Here is a 17,643-nt window from a genome sequence, read left to right as displayed (position 1 = left end):
GGACAATTAAGAATTAATCTGAATCTGAACTCTGATGTAACTGAATTCAGCACTTAATGTTAAATATGGTAGAAAATATGTAAGTATGGCCCCCAAAAAACTTCCCTTCCCTTTAGTTCTCTGCATTTTGTCCCCCAAAAACGTTATCACATTATCTTTCAGGGTCATAGCACAATATTAAGAACAAGGAGGACATGCCCTCAGTGTGTTTTATGGGAAATTAGGTTTACTTTGTACAATTACAAATTACTCGCGTGTGTGTGTGTGTGTGTGTGTGTGTAGGTGTGGGGGTGCTGTTAGCAGGGGCGGGGCTTGATGACGTCGCCGTGGTTGCACTGTAGCTAATGGTGTGAACGCAGACGGAGCAGCAGCTGGGGATGGAGCAGAGAGGGAGAACCGCCACCGCTGTGTCACATCGCGGTCAAACATCTCTGAAAAATCCCTTCTACAACTAAAGGACCTGCCTTTAATTTACACCCAGGCTGCGGCTTCTTTCTCTCTCTCTTTTCCTATTAATTTCGCCGCTGACATCTGCGCCCGTGTCCACTTCACCCAACCGTCTGTCAACACACCGGCTTCGGCTGTCTGTCAGCGAGGAAAGCAAAGACAATCCCGTTGAAAGACACTCGGGAAAAATACGTTTTCCGCGAGGTTCCGGCCGGACACACCTTCTGCCGGACTACCCTGCTACCTCTGCTACAATCAATATGGATGAAGACAATCACGGTAAGGCTGTTTCCTCTCTCCCCATTCAGCCCGTGTGCAGGGAAGGATGTACGGCATGGATGGATGTGTGTGAGCCAGGGGACACGGAGGTGTTTCAGAACCAAGATGTTGTGTGTGTTTTTGTCCTCTTTTTTTGCAGACCTATCTAGATTAACAACCAGTGTCGGTTGTCATGATTTAACATCTGACAATAAATGTGCATTTCTCAGAAAAAACAGTGCGACTCCGTTGGTATCCTCACAGGTGGGAACGAGTCTGGCTGCTGCTGCACAGAAACATGTTTAGAAACGCTGAAGTCATGGTTAAAAAAAAAACACTGCAATTTTTAAAAATCATGCATGCACCTTTTCCATCTGTTTGATGTCCTAAGGCTTTGAAGTTGCCTCTCACTATCTGCTTGCGCCGTTTGAAGCCCCTAAACTGGTGGGAATAGATTGGCTAAGATATCTGACTGGCAGCCTTCCATATGGAGGATAGACCTAGCAGGATCTACATCCTTTTGCAAAAAAAAAAAGAGAAGAAAAGAAGAACAAGTACCGATAGGGGTATTTGAGTTGTATAGTGATACCACTGTAGGAGATGAGCCCACTGTAAATTATGATTAGGTTGCTAGTTTACCACAAAAGCTGCAAATTGTGGAAAACAATGTATATACAATAATACAATTATTGAGCTAACTATAGTGATACTGTAGGTGGAGGTTAAGCATAATAAGGTGATACAGACAAGCTATAATTACCAATTAGTGATGATTAAAACAGTCATAGAAGGTACAAATAAACTGAACAAGTGGTAATAAGTGACAAAGCTGAATGAATTAAACCTGTGCGGCTGCATGTCTTACTCGGATTACTGCTCACAAGGTGGCTGCAGCTTGGAGTCCCACATCAGTTATTATATGATGCTGAAACCACGCATGCATTATGCTCCTGAGCAGATAATCCAAACCGCCATGCAGACAGAAGGCCTTGAAGGGAGTGTAGTGTAAACAAATGGCTAAAGTCTGATACGTTTGTCAGTTAAACTGTGAGAGATTAGCAGAGCCAGGAGAGACCACATGCTGGATAATAAAGAGAGACCCTCATCTGGACTTCCACATTTTCCCCTTCCACCTTATTCTCATGTCTCAACAGTCTGAATATAAACCAAGAAGCTTTTCTCTGAATTTGAATGGAAGTGAGAATGTTTGACCTATTTCATTCATCTTAATTCATGCTTGTGCGTACAGGGGCTATGATCTAGTGAGCCTACTCCTTTCTAACTATTCCTGTATTTATATAATCTTACATTTTCATTCGATTTTGGGGAATTTCCATAAGCTTTGCTGTGTATATGGTCCCCAGAGGATGTCCCCAGGGTTTTTTGGTGACCCCCTGACATTTCCTCTACAGTTCCAACTTTGGGCATAAATTGTACACAAGAAATATCAAAGTCTAATGGGAAAATGATCATGAAATTGACTGAGCATTTTCATGATCCAAGGGGGGGATGACTCTGAATCATGTGACAGGATGTCAGAGATCAGCAGAGGCACGCAGTCTGTGATCAAACTGGAAACATGCTCAGACCTTTTCAGTGTACGTGAGTTATTCAAATAACTTACCATGAATATTCTCGTTCGCTCGCTCACACTCTAACTGCCTCTCGTTGTCTCGCGCACATCACTTAACATTGTTCACATGCACACCTTCATAATGCCGGTATCACAGCCCAAGTGCTTAGTGCTAAATTTGGCTCCACCAGTCACTTACAGCAGCTGAAGTCAAAGTTACACCTTCATCAAGAGCAGACTAATAAAGTACAACATGTTGGAATCAGAGGTGTGTGTGTGTATGTATTCCTGCTTCAAGGTCCCTTTAAAATAAGCATGACTTTTCCATCTTATTATCTTGTGTCCATCGGTGTATAATCATCTATTGCAAAACACAAAAATTTCATTTCTGTTTAGTTTAATGTCAAAGGGACATCATTGGTGGAATAACGGTGGTGTTGGAACAAGGCGAGACTAACCTGCACACAGGGCCCATATTTCTCAGCTAAACCTAGCTACACCCTGAATCTATAAACTGTGTCAATGTGCATTATTTGAAGGACTCGGCTGTAGCATGGGATTCATTAGTACATGTTTACTGCGCTCCCTATTTAGAGGCGCTTCTCAATTTACATGCCACAGAGAAGACAGGGCCTTAAAATGGATGAGAATCAGCAACAGGCTCTAAAAGTGTTTTTTTATTACTCATGTATCTGTTTTTAGCATCATTGTATAGCTGAGTGGAGAAGTGAAAAGAACACAGAAGCCGAAATTGGCCAGAATGCAGTTCACAGAACCGCTGGATGGAGGCCATGAATTTTAACACTCGGCTGTCTTGTATTTTCTCTTTATAGCAGCTCTGAGATGTTTCAGTCAAGGGATTAGTAAGGGCTGAGTATGGGTTGTTTTGGGAGTTACTCACTAAACATTTCCTGTATCTGAATAAAGAGATATGACGATTGAGGCTCCTAAACAAAACATGTCTTGTGTTTGTAAGTACACGTGCCACAAACTGTGCTAAAATGTTTGTTTATGGCATCCTGTGAGGTTCCCTTGGCCATATTTCCCGTGTAAGTGTCGTGATAACCCGACTGTGTCAATCAACACTGACCGTGGGATTTTCCTTCAATACTACTGTCTTTGGCTGAATGTGTGAGCGTGCACTGAAATAACATATCGTATCTGACTGCAGCACCTCTGTTTTGTCTGTACGGGCTTTTTAATGGTGCACACATGGCAGAGTCATACTGGTTGGTCTCCTCATGCAATGAAATATCTCCCTGAGAAAGAAAAATGCCTTTCTTCTCTGCATTTTTGGTAATCATCTCCTCAAAGTTAATGGACATCTGGTTGTATGCGCTTATTTCATATCACGTTCCCCCCAGCAGGCATGAAACCCAAGCTAAGGTGGCTTTTAGAAAACCTGAATCAACATAGTGTATGTGTGATTTTTTTTTTTGCATCTAGCACTGTAGTTCTGTGGGGGGATTAGTTGGTAAGAAGGGGAAGTTGGTGTGATCAGGGTACAGTCTTTGTTGTGGCTGTAGGGTTAGTGTGTGGGTGGACATCAGACAGTCACTTAAGGCTAGCTGTGGCTGCTTTCCAACTATATTTCTCCCTGGGAGGCAGGCCGGCTTATTGTGAGTGGTTGGCGCTCAATAGCTCGACAGCGGTCAGACACCTGTATCTGTAACGTGCTGCATGTTAAAACCTGATTATAGAAAAATAGATTAGCTCTGAAATGATGACTTTTTTTCTATTTTGGAGAAATATTTATCTGGTTGTATTACTGTTCTATGACTTCTAGGCCCTGCGAACACATGATGTGCTTTTTTGACATCAAATAAACCAAACACTGAATTGATTAATCAAGAAAAATTAATCCCTTAACGCATCAAACCTCTTCCTGTCAGACTGCAGTTGAGATAGCATATGTATTCCCCCAATGCCTGTTTGCGCATATTCAATACGTACCTGGGAACCTTTTGCAAGCACTGGTTTTTCGTTTATGCCTGTTGTCGCTAATTTGCATCATACCTAATTTATTTTTTATTGTAAATAAATTCAGGCATCAAGGGGTTAATAGTTGATTAATCCAAGTGAAGTTCTTTTCAAGAATGAAAAGTAAAGGCATCACAGAGACGTGAACTCCTTCCTTCCATATTACTGTTGAGTTACATATAGGGATGTTGTAATATGTTTTTCCAGTATTGAGAATTTTCCCTCCAATATTAACTTTTTACAAAAGTTGGGGAAACCAACAAGAGACCTGTCTATCTTAAGGAAATTATGTGGTTTGAAAAACAAACCATGACATTTGTAGCAAGTTATGTAAAGTTCACTTTCATGCTGTGAGTTAGATGAGAAGATTACTTACATGTCTGGCTTAGACTGGCTCTGTCCAAAGGTAACAAAAAGCTAGCTAAAGCTTGACTGTGACAGACTAAGCAGATGTAGTAACGTTTGACAGAGAAGTTTCCACTCTTTGTGCTAAGCCAAGTTTACCGGCTTCATTAACGTGTGGACTTCGGAGTGGTATCGATCTTCTCATCCAACATTTAGCAAGAAAGCAAATAAGTGTATTGTAAGTGTGTAGTGTAATACGTGTGTAAAACTCTTTGCTTTTATTTTATCTGTTTATCTGTTTAATTCACCTAGCTGCAGAAAGTATTCCCCCTTGGGTATAAAAACATGGATTGAATTCACCACTTACAAATTTCCTGCAGCACCACAGTAGCCCGAAATGAATGTCTGCAACGGTTTAGTCTCTTATGTGTGTCGACACAGACGCCAAGAAATTTGCTAAAATGTACTCTTTACAATCTCATTGGTTGACCCAGCAGGCTGGCTGTGTTGTTTAAAGGCTTAAGGGGAGATTTGGAGAGAACAGAAATTCATTTTGACTGCCAAGATTATGGGTTTTGCGGCACAACATTAGAAGATTAAACACACAGTACATTATACCACATGCAACAAGACAAATACACAAACACACAGACACAAACTGTGCTGCTGTGTGATGTGCGGGGACTAAGCTTGTAACAAGCTGCACTATTTAAGTGTTGAGAGAGAGAAGACTACATATGGACCTGATTAGGAGAGTGACTGGGGAGTCTTCCCGACATGTTCCCATCTCCATGGTAGTGTGTGTGTGTGGGTGGGTGGGAGACAAGACATTGTAGCGGTTTGTCAGTAAGGCAACATTTCTGCTGTTGTGAATAGAGGTAGTCTTTGCCTGGAATTATAGCTTGGAGCTGTCGAGAGCCCTTGAAGTGCGAGACACAGAGCAGATGGGAGACAAAAGGAATGGCAAATTAAATGAGCGGGAGTCAGGGAGGAACACAGACTGGCATTAAGGGCAGCAGAGATGTACTGTGTTCTAGTAATCCACACCTAATTTCAGTGGAAGGAGGGTTAAGAAAAACAGGGTCCAGCTGACCATACAGACAGGATGGGGGGGGGGTGTTCAGAGAGGCTAGAGGGTAGATGTGTGTTTCTTGGCTTCTTGCTCACTAGAAATGGAGAACCACACCAACGCCCTGCTCATTCTCAACATAATAATGCGCCCTGGCACTTTTTCATTTCCTGCACTTATGATCAAGTGTATGTTTTGTCTTGTGTTCTGTTTCAAACAGACTGGGTGAGGACAGAGCTGCTTTTTATTGGAAAGTCTTTGATCCAGCAGGTAGCCATGGGTCAGGTTGATTTAACATGATCCATCTATGAGGAACTGTGGTGGACTTAGTGTCATGACCAAGAGAGACTAATTGACACTAATTGGGTGTGGTTTATGTTGTTTTGATCAAAGGTAGCTTGGGTCTCATTGCATATAGGATCACGCAGGTCTGCCAAAGTCAGTGTTTTTGCAGGCAGGCGCACATGCTTCACAGAAACATACTGAACCTCCAAGCAGGCTGGATGCCTTCATAGAGCTACACGTCCTGTTCAACAGAGCTGCACACTGAAAGGTTTGATGTTGGTGCTAATCATTCAGGTTGACCCTCTCCCTGCTGCTTCCTGTCTGCTCACAGTCAACATAATTGCAGATATAAAACATATTTCCTCTCATTCATTGTTTTGTACAGAATGAAAAGCACCCACTACGGATTTCAAAATTGCTCCCAAGCTAGATATCAATCACAACCATGGAGACGAGTGTGCTCATATCAGATAAAGCGTTATATTCATTCTGCTCCCCGTCAATCACCTGACACCCGCAGGAAGCTACAGCAGTGCCTGTCAGGATATGTCGCCTTTCAACATTTATTAACACGTCCCATGACTTCCTGCCTTGTTTGTTAAGACCAAGATTATTCCTGAGTTAGATTTGACCCTGTGAAGCTTAGATTTTACAATAATAAAAGCAAGGAAATGCTGAAACGGTCTACAGCCATGCTAGCAATATGAGGTACACTTACGCACAGCAGCGCGTAGAGGTAAATGCTAAAGTCAGCAAGCTATAACATGCTTATGGACAATGCTAACTGATTTAGCAAGTATAATGTTTACCCTGTTCACCATCTTAAATTAGCGAGTTAGCATGCTAATATTTGCTAATTAGCATAAAACACATAGTTGAGGTTGATGAATAAAACATTTTCCTGGTATTTAGTCATGAACCAAAGTAGGCCTATAGATCAAAATATTTATACGAAATCCCATTCTCAAATCCACAATGCTAGTGTGGCAAATGTTGTGTTCCTTTCATGTGGTATATGATAATTACGAGCAACCAAGTTGGAAAAAACACTCACGTCAGCCTCCACTGTAGTTCAGAGTTGGAGATATTAGGAATTTCTAACAGCAATGCTGTCTCCCACTTGGTGAAAAGACCTACAACAAACTGTTGGTGAACTTTTTGGCATTTAACACTTAAAACATAAACATATATGTATATGTAAGCAGTCTCTCATAGTAAGTGTCTGATTTCACTTGTTAATGAACCACTCCAAATATGCAACACGCTGTGGCTGCAAAAAGCAGCTAACTGGTGTGACTATAAAGCTAGCAGTTAGCTACCTAGCCATTCTTCCCATTGTGTTGACACTGCTTGAATGCAGCATATAAACAATTACATATTATAGTATAGATTCCAGAGTGTTTGGAAACAATGTGAAGTAGACATAGATAGTAGTGAAGAGGCTTTAACTCTATGTAACACCAGTATTCAGCCCCTTTTTGTAGAATTTTAGACATTCTAGCCCCTTGAAAGAGTGAAAGATATTAACATAGATGCTTTTACAGCTTCCCTCTAAATTCTGGCTAAAACCTGGATGGTCATCTGAGATCTGTTGCACTGAGCGAAGAGGGAGCTATTTGGACTGCACTCTCCCTGTGAAAGCCCCTCATCCTACTCAGATGCCAGGAGAAACAGCATCCATCTAATTCATTCTCAGGGCGATCAAATCATCAGATTATGGTTACTTTGGCCGCCAGCATATGGCAGTGGAAACCCCTTAGATTCTACTGGCGGTGGCCATCAAATCCAATATTTATATAGTGCTGATGCTGAGCAGATGTGTGATATAAGGAGGACATCGTGTGCAGACCACCTCCTATGCAGCCCCACACTTGCACAAATGCACTCACAGCAGGGGTTTCCTCCCCAAAACTGCAGATTAACAAGAGCAATCAGTGTGAGGGCTCTTCAGCTCCCTGAGCCCCAGATTCTCCCCCTGACCCCAGCGGTAGTTAAAAACTACCAGCCATAGTAGTTCCCCAAATCTCTCTTCTCACGTAACGGCTGGGACGGCGTACTGTAATAATGCATTATTTCTCAGGCACAGATGCCACACACAACACAAATGAGGGTATTTATCAGGAATTCATACAATCTGAAAGAAAGTAATTTGCTTGTTAAGACAAAATGTGCTGCTTGTGTAGGAATAATCTGTGATGTTTTGACAGAAATAAATGTGACTTTTGTTTCTTCCCCATTCCTAATTAATTTAGCACTATAATGATTCAGTTTCAGCATAGTACACAGCATTTTCTGTTTTAATTGATTGCTGAAGGTCCGTCCTTTCTTCTTTCTTTTGTTCTTTCTCTTTGTGCTGTGAAACCCTTTGAATCAAGTGTTTTTACATTTTCATCATGGCTGAACTAGCATAAAAAAGAGACTTGCAGATGAACATTTTTTTAGATTAAATTTTAAAAGGACACTAGAATGAAATGAAAAGATTTAGTTGTTTTTCTCATTAAATAATACATACTCTTTATAGAGAGCTGAGGTCTTGACGTCACGTCCGGTCTAGCCTCTGTTCTGTTACAGTGTAATCTCTCATTCAGCGCTTCTTTCATCGGTCATTGGGTTTACTTACTTATTCTAAGACAAATGATAATCTACTACAGCACCTGCTAAGTTTAACAGCAATTAATTGAAAGTTAAACAACCAGTAAGCTCCCATGAAATGTGCGGCAGCATGATTTCTTCTATATCTAATTTTCACCAATACTCTATTAATGCCATTTTCCGCTGTACTCTCTGCTGCCTAATATGTCTACACTGAGTACACGTACATATTGAAAAAACATCACATAAAAAAAGATTATCCTTTTCTAGAGATACGGAGTGAACCATGCAACTTACTGTTGCAGTTGTGTTCCAGGCCTAAAGTCTTGTATTACTACAAATGTCAGTGGGATTTTGAATGAGGTTTTCTTGTTTTTGGAAGAACCCTGAAGTTTTAGTTTCAGTTCATCTCTACTGCTACATGCCAGCAGGCGTTTATTTGCATGTGCATGTAGACTCCTGTGTGCATGACCTTTCACCCTCTGTATCATGACCTCCTTTTCCTCACATTGGCCTCTTTGCTGACCACCCAGCATTCCTGCTTTGTGGCTCAGCGCCAAAGTGCCACTGCAACAGCTACTCCAGACTATCTGCTGCTAAACACACTGCCACATTATTGTATCCCCCATCACTGAGACAAAGTAGGTTAAAGGCAGGCAGCGGCTGGTCGGCGGCAACATCTGTGTATAGACTGTTAGACATCACTCTTCCTCTCTAACGGACCCGTGTTGGGCTTACAGAGTAGCCTGGAGGGCGAGTGTGTGGGATTAGTGCCAGCTGGCCTTGGTGTGCATGTGCTAATGTGCAGTTCCTATCCACATGTCTGTCTGTCTGTATGTATGACCCAGGCTTTAACGCAGAGCATGTCATCGTCTACAGTGAGAGGGATTGGGAGAGGAGGGTTTTAGATTAGAGTCTGGATCCAGAGGAAGTTTCCCTTGCCTTCCAGCTTCCTTGCAGGTGTCCCAGTGAGCTGCAGGGCCAACCATAGTAACAGGGTTATCCTTTTTTTTTCCTTTTTTTTTTTTTAAAGCTCACCCACTTTAAAAGACATTACTGCAGTTAAAGTCACCAGTTTAAAGCCAGTGGATCTGCACAAATCCCCTCTCACTCACACGAGTCCGTGAAAACTGGGACTGCAGCCAGTGTTAAGTGAACGTGGGATTTTCACTCTGAGCTCCATGTGCTCTGAGTGCCTTGTTGCTTTTCCTACGTAACTGATATGAAAACTGGTTTTAGGGAAGTCCTTGAATCAATCCTCAAGGCCTTGAATTGTTTAGTTTTTTTCTTTGTCCACTGATATGGCTTACACATATATTGATATGTGACCCCAAAAAAACACTGTGAAAGTTATAAACCTGAAATTTGTGCATGCCAAAGCATCCCTGCAAATACCATCAAAGCCTCTGGTTTCAGTGGGTGGCCGGGGACAGTTGGGTGTGAAGAGCAGCAGGGGATTTACTCCTAAAAGTAGATTTTGAGGGATTTTGTTTTTAGGGGGGGAAATTACTGGAGCCTCTTGCTCTGCGGTGCACATGTTGGAGTTTAAACCCTTTGGACCCTATCAACGCAGCGGATATATGAGCTTTCATTTAGCAGATTTCTTTTAGAAGTCAGAGGTTAAATTGGGCTTCACGTCTAGTTTCCTGCACATTTAGCTCACGCACCGATTCAAATCAGTGCCTCACCAGCTACAGCTACCTCCTGCTACTGGATGATCTGACCCTCCCAAGGTCTATTGTTTACGATGAAGCAATGACTCACACCGTGATTGATTTTAGTATATTATCATTCAAGCGTGGCTGTGTTGTTTGAGCCAATATGGAGGTAATGACCAGCATTGGCCCCTCGACTCCCTCTGTGTTTGCTGAAGACACTTTCCTGAATGAGTCATAGAAGGTCACAGGGGAAAGTGTGTTAATAATGTAATTGGCGGACCACCTCTGTTGAAGCGACCCCCACCACTAAACAAGATTATCCACTGGAACAGAAACGTTAGCACTGATTTTATAGTCCCCTCTATTATCAAACGTGTGGTTTGTAAAGGATACATATTACAGTATATCCAGTAAGAGAGACCTGGATTGGAGGATAATGGAAATGCTTTGCCATTAATGTTGGTAGGCTTTTTATTAAAGGGAGCATCCTCTGCTTTTCATTACATTTGTAATGAATCAAGATTGTAATCTTGCGCATTGTTGCAGCCAGTGGATATTTCCATTAGCTAATGCACAGCCTCAGGCAAATGGAAAACTATGGAGCTGTGTGCTGCTTACACATGATCTTCCTCTGAGCAACATATTCAAAAAGACAAAGAAGAATCCTAATATTAGCTGCAACTAATGATTCTTTCCTATTACTGATTAATCTGCTGCTCATTTCAATCATTAATGTTTTGGTCTATGTCAGGAAAATATAAAATGCCTGTCACAGATTAACCTATTCAAATTGCTTGTTTTGTACGAGTATTTGGTAGAAGTTTGCTATCATAGAAGACAAGGAAAATTTATAGATACAGATATTTACATTTGAGATATATTGTTGATACATTTATTTTAGATTTTACGTTTTACTTTTTCTACTTTTGTTGTTTTGTTGTTGGTTTGTCATGTATATTTTTTGTCTATTGTGGAAAGCACTTTGGTCAGCTAGTGTTGTTTTTAAATGTGCTATATAAATAAACTTGAACTTGATAGTTTGTTTGACTGCAGTTATTGGTCACAAATTTAAGTATAGGAACATTTTTACTTTTGACCTGATGATACATAGTCTGGTTTGTGTGTGATGCCTGTCACAACAGAATTGAAAAATGATGTGCGTAATAAACCTTGGGCCATTTAGTACCAAGATGTGTAATGCAACCTTTAGAAGTTTGAAATGTTGACCTTTAATTACAGCGTCTCCTCAGGCCAATCACTTTTCATCTGTTTTTTTTTTTGTAACCAGCAAAACACAGAGGTAAAATGTGTCAACCGCCCAGACTTTGTCAAAATGTGACTGGTTGTATCTGAGTCAAACATTTTGACATTTTAATTGACCTAAGCCCTGCAGGTTTAAAGGAATAGTTCCACATTTTGGGAAATTCTCTTAATATCTTTCTTGTCAAAGAGATGATTGATACCACTCTCATTTCTGTCCAATAGATATGAAGCACCAGTCAGCAGCTGATTAGCTTAGCTTAGCTTAGCATAAAGGCTGGAAACAAGGGGAAACAGCTAGCCAGCAACTTTAATCAAACAAAGATATGACATGTTAAATTAAAAGCTTTAGAGGTGCTGGTAAGATTTATTTTCACCTTCAGACAGTGCTAGGCTAGCTGTTTGCCCATTGCTAACATCCTAACATGCTACAGGTTGTAGCAATATATTCTCCAGACAGATTTGAGGGTGGTATCAATCTCATTATCAAACTCTGCAAGAAAGAAAATGTAGAACTATTGCTTCAAGTTTTAACTTTACCCCACGTTAGCTGTGTTTGAGATATCCTGTAGGACAGGTGGGCAGATGCTTGCTCCTCCCCAATGTTATTGCCTGTAGGCCAGTTTTAAAAGCATTCCTCATAGAAGATTGAAGAAGTGTGTGTAAAACAGCACTGCAACTTTTTAAGAACACTAATTGGCTTTAGAGCCACATTCATAGCGCTCACAGTTGTATTACATAAGCGCTGTGAGCTTGCCGGAGGTTAGCAATGCTAATTAACATCTTTATTTTCATACTTTCAGTCATTGTGCATTCATTTGCCCCTCTCTCGTCTACTAAAAACACGGCCCACAAAGGAAATCCCTCAGCTTTTTCTCCTGCTGTTTACCTGGCCCTCATCACGGTGCTTCAGGATTACATAACTAGGTTAGGAAGCGCTTTTATCCCAGCGTTAATGTGAATACCATCTAAAACAACACTTGGCTCTGTTACAAGCTAGTGAATTAAAAGTGGGGTGAATACTTCCTCTTGAGCCCAGTGACCTTGTTTTACTTTAATTGGCGCAGCTTCCCGCCTGCGAGGGAAAATAACAAGTGATATCTTTTTGTATTTCTCCTTTAACAACATGTAGGCACAAAGCTGTGGCTGTGATATTTTCCCGTTGAGCGATTTGTGTTTTCTGCCTCTAAGCTGGCGTAATGAAGCAAGATCGCACATGGGCTCGCTGTGCTTCAGAGAGATGAAGAATATTGAGACATAAGTGTGACAAGTGTGTGTGTGTGGGGGGGGGGGGTAGAATGAAGCAGAGAGAAAGGAGAAGGATAAAATATTGAAAAACAAGATTGAGGATTGAAGAACAGCGGGTAGGAAACACCAACCAGAAAGCAAGTCATCCTCCCCTCTTGCTTACTTTTGCCCGGAGCTCTGAAACCCTCACAGCCTGGGAGTCAGGGTCGTAGGCCGTGTTAAATTACCAAATTCACTTTTAATGAAAGAAAACTTAATCTGGATTGGTTTTATTAATAGAATTTCCCCCTGAGCCAAGAGGAGAAGGAGGGAAGGCGCATAACACTTTCAAGTGGAATAATTAAGACCCTTTGCTTTCTCTCTTTCTCAAGTTAATTAAGACGAACATGTAGGCTCTTGATATGTGTTGCTCCGGCTGAACAAGGCGAAACAGTCGATGAAGCAGCCCTGTCACTTAGTTGAGGAGGAATTGTTCGATTTTCCATCTCTGGTGGTGAACTCCTTAAGAATTGAAGGGACTAGATTGGGTTTAGTGCTCACTTCTGTTTTCTCTCATCTGCAGCGAGCTGAGTGGGTATAGTGATGTCAGCAGTGTACAGATAAGAGTTAAGGTCTGCTGTGTTTTCTCCGTCATGTGTTTCAGTTCCTGAGGATCTGTCCCTGGAGGAGAGGGATGAATTGTCAAACATCCGACGCAGGAAGAGAGAGCTGCTCGATGATATTGAGGTGCGTGTTTACCCATATGAGCATATACAGTATGTACAGGACACACATGAAGCCACTGGTCATTAGCAGTGTTTTGTCTTTTTCTGATAAATGTCTTTAACTGTGATCTTTGTAGGGACTTTAGTCATAACCTTTGCCTATCTACTGCAGCACTTTAGCTCTATTTGCATGCTGTAAGAAATGCAAATAGAGCTACAGTACATCTTTGCACACCCAGTTTGCTCACAAAAAGTGATGAATTTTCCACTGCGCACAGTGCAGCCTCTGTCCTTTTCAAGCTTTTACCTGTTCTTTATCCTGAAACCGACTGCAACATGACTCGCTCTTTTCTCCCAGAGGTTGAAGTTTGAGATAGCGGAGGTCATGACAGAGATCGAGCAGCTGACGTGCGTTGGAGAAAGGTAAGTCGCTGAAGTCAAGATGCTTTGTCACACCTTCCACTGCGCCAATGTAGTTTGTGCATAAGATCTTTGTTGACGTTTGATTGGAGATATGTCAATTCAACAAGGCCAGTACAACACCAACTGTGACTCAAATGCTAAAACATGTAATTGAACCAACACCTCTATAAAATGAATATCATATTAGAATTTAGGCAGAGCTGTTGTATTGAATTGGATTAGATTGTACCTTATAAAGTGGCCACTGAGTGGATATCATGACTCATTTAACTAGAAACCTTTTAACAACAGGGCCAAAGCAATGACAGTCTTTGCAGTGTTCTGGTCATTTGGATATTAAGGCATTTAACTTAAGCGCTCAGATATAACTGTTGTTGTGATTTGACGCTATATAAATAAAATTGAATTGAATTGAATTGCAAATTATTTATACATTTTAGTTCAGTGATATTTTGCTATTCATTTAAATGTGTTAGTGTGTCCTGAGGTTTCTCTACATGAAAGTCTAAAGTCTGTTTTCGAGCCTTCTGCAGCAAAATATGTATTGTGGGGAAAATACTGAAACCTAAAAAAATAAAAATCAACCACGAGTTGTACATTTAGTATTTGTAGATTATAAACTGATCTTCAAGTCACTAAAATCCCCAAATTCCCATAAAAAGTACAGCAGAACATGTCTTTACAGCCCTAAATAACACTAATAATGTTTTTTACGTTCAGTCAGAAATAGCCAGCACCAGAATTACAGATCTTAGTTGACTCATTGCCTCTATCTTAGTTTGGGATTTGCATGTTTGGTCAGAGACATCAAAGGCAGTTGGATTACAAAGGTGTTTTTATTTTGACGCCTGAATAAGAGCTTTGGAAAAGATGTCATCATTTACATGGTTTGTATAGATAAAGAGTGTTAACAGTGTAGATGATATACTGTATACAAGAGCCTGGCTGAACAGCAACAGCTGCATTAAACAAACAATGACAGTCAATGTGCAGCATATGTGCCCAGTATAAATCAGTCAGGCCTGTTCTCCATACATGAACAGTTTGTGCTGTTTATCACTGAGCTCATGGTCGCTTTGTCCTCTCATCTGTCACTTTATCACCTGCGTTACACACAGATGCACGCACGTAGACTTTTTTGAGTTTGTCTGTTTGCATATGATTTTCAGATTAGACTCAAGCAGGTACACAAATACATTTAATGGGTGGAACAGATGTGGCAGGAAATAATATTCTCAGTTGCGACTATAAATAAAAAGTATATTGTTTGACTATCAGTTATTTTCAGTGTTGTTTTGGGTAAGTGGTAACCTATTTAAATCTCTGCATTTATGTTTCTGTGTTGCAGTAAAACGTCCCAGAGAAACAAACAGATCGCCATGGGCAGGAAGAAATTCAACATGGATCCAAAGAAGGTAAGACCACCACAGTCTCCAGTGTCTCTGTAGCCTTGAAATGAGTGATTTTCAGAGCTGGGGTGAAGGACGATCCGTTCTCAGCCATTAAACCCTGTCATTTTCCATTATCCATCCTCATTTGAGATGAACAGCCATCCTGTTTTCTCCTGTTCCTCTCCAGGGAATCCAGTTCTTGCTGGAGAACGACCTCCTCCAGCACACTCCTGAAGACATAGCCCAGTTCCTCTACAAAGGCGAGGGCCTCAACAAGACCGTCATCGGGGACTACTTGGGCGAGAGGTGAGACAGAGCACGTCACTGGCAGGAGAAAGTCCTCCTTACATGAAATTTGTGCTCCCTTTGTAATTAGAGAAGGAAATTATGGTCTGGATTTAGAATTAAAGCGGGAGAACATGATTGACCCCTCCCCTGCAATGAATCTTTGAGTGGGTGGCTTGTCATAGTCCAGCCATGTGGTATGCTTTGACAGTACTCCACACACTGACACAACTGAAGCCAATTTTGGTTGTTTGCTATTTTCTCAAGTATGAATAAGCCAAGTAAAATTGTGTCTCCTGGCAAGTTAAAAAGTTCTTGTTTAGCAAAAGTTAAAATACAGAATTTCTTTAATTAAACTCTTCACATCAACTTGATTATCTTACATGAGTACAGCTGAGTAAAGATAAGAGTAAGCGTAAGAAACAATGAAACACACACTGTGAATAAGGCTGGAGGTTGGGTGACTCTGTGGACTCCTCCTGTTGGCAACAGGCTTTATTCATAGAGGATCATCAATGCGGCCACCTACCCTGAAGAAGTCACACTAAACACAGGCTGAGGGTTTACACTCAGTAATTATCACTAATTGAGCTTATGCAAGGAGCAGGAACCCATCATTACATGCTGAGCAGAGAGGGAGATGAATAGAGGGGTAAACAGGGGGGAAACAGAGAGGGACACACATTAAAAAGGAGAAAGAGACATTGGCAGAGAAAAATTGCCAGAAGGAGGAAAGATGGTGGGAGATGGATGCTGGCTGAGTGGATGATTAACTTCTAAATTTTGCTCCTAGACCTTTTTATTGTTCCTGTATATTTCATCTTTGTTCGTCATGTACAGTAGACACAGTGTTATCACACTGAGCCACGTATATATGCAATTTTTATTTCCTTTTAATAAACAGCAGGCCACATTCAAGTTTATTTGTAATACATGTACCTATAGCAGTAATCTTACATATAACCCTCACAGGACTGGATTAATTTCATTTGGCTGCAGACACCAGTATAGGGAACAATACAGTCACTGGAGAAAAGCCAAGTCATTGTCCAAATAATCCAAGAATGTTATTGCAATACCAGTTTGTTGTTTGTTTCTTGTAAGCCGACACTCTGTGTACTCTTCTTAACCTTTCCACAGCATCTTTCCACAAAAAACACCAGACGCTAAGTCTGAAAATTCCTGGTTTCATTTGAACAATACACGAAACAAAGGCCATACAGGATCAGGATCCCGGACCCTGATGTCCAACAAACATGATCAGAGAAGCTGTGGCCGCAGCCTGAAAGCAGCTGTTGACTAAAACCCCTCTGATGGCCAGACAAACCCCTGACAAAAAGGAGCCTGTGTGGGTTTGGGTTTAACTGTTTTTCATCAGTCAAACACACTACCCCCCCCCCCCATCGCCTTCAGGGTGGAGAAACACTCAGTATTGGCCAGCTGTTTAAATTGCTTCCAGACTCAGCGTCCGGTATGAATAAGGGCACAAACATGACAGGAATGCTGAAAAACAGGAATTCAGGTTGAGAAATGCTTTCATGAAGTAAATATGGTTTTCCCCAGCCCGTCTTCTGGATTCACATTGTGTTCAGAGTGATCTTAAACCTTCTCTGAGTTGTTTTGATATCTCCTAGATGGTTTTCTTGTTGAAAAAAGGAATGGCTTAGAGATAGAATAATGTTGAACTTGTTTTTTCACCAGGGATGACTTCAACATCAAGGTGCTGCAGGCTTTTGTGGAGCTGCATGAGTTTGCAGACCTCAACCTTGTCCAAGCTCTACGGTCAGCAGGATGATTAACCCAAAAATTGAGCAGAAAAAAGTTATGATAATTACAACAGCTATGTCATGTGCACACGGACTCCCTGTGGCATCACAACTAAAATTCCCATCCCTGTAATTGTAGGCAGTTCCTGTGGAGTTTCCGTTTGCCAGGTGAAGCCCAGAAGATTGACCGTATGATGGAGGCATTTGCCTCGCGATACTGTCAGTGCAATCCCGGAGTCTTCCAGTCGACAGGTCAGGCACAAAGCAGGCTACTGTCGTGTAAACCAGTGGTTCTCAACCTTATGTACCCTCATAGGCGTGTTAGATGAGATCGAACGCCCCTTCATCAACCCCAACCT

The 17,643-nt window shown here is 41.4% G+C and overlaps 1 protein-coding gene across 1 annotated transcript in view; it reads left to right on the top strand.

The window, feature by feature from the left end:
* The first annotated feature begins 353 nt into the window (after positions 1 to 353).
* The window catches only part of LOC119915418 (cytohesin-3-like), a 30,336-nt gene continuing 13,046 nt past the window's right edge, over positions 354 to 17,643 (top strand). Inside the window, exons 1-7 of the mRNA XM_038734950.1 lie at positions 354 to 726; positions 13,359 to 13,441; positions 13,778 to 13,842; positions 15,191 to 15,257; positions 15,421 to 15,539; positions 17,220 to 17,300; positions 17,424 to 17,536. Of these exons, the coding sequence (XP_038590878.1) occupies positions 708 to 726; positions 13,359 to 13,441; positions 13,778 to 13,842; positions 15,191 to 15,257; positions 15,421 to 15,539; positions 17,220 to 17,300; positions 17,424 to 17,536 (547 nt within the window). The 5' untranslated portion in view covers positions 354 to 707. The remainder of the gene's footprint in view (positions 727 to 13,358; positions 13,442 to 13,777; positions 13,843 to 15,190; positions 15,258 to 15,420; positions 15,540 to 17,219; positions 17,301 to 17,423; positions 17,537 to 17,643) is intronic.

Source organism: Micropterus salmoides, unplaced genomic scaffold (genome assembly GCF_014851395.1).
Source record: "Micropterus salmoides isolate LMB-PRFRI ecotype aquatic unplaced genomic scaffold, ASM1485139v1 Ms_hic_scaffold_21, whole genome shotgun sequence".
In the NCBI taxonomy this organism is placed as follows: Eukaryota; Metazoa; Chordata; class Actinopteri; order Centrarchiformes; family Centrarchidae; genus Micropterus; species Micropterus salmoides.
The sequence above is the reverse complement of the archived record's forward strand: the minus strand, read 5'-3'. Positions and strand labels throughout refer to the sequence as shown.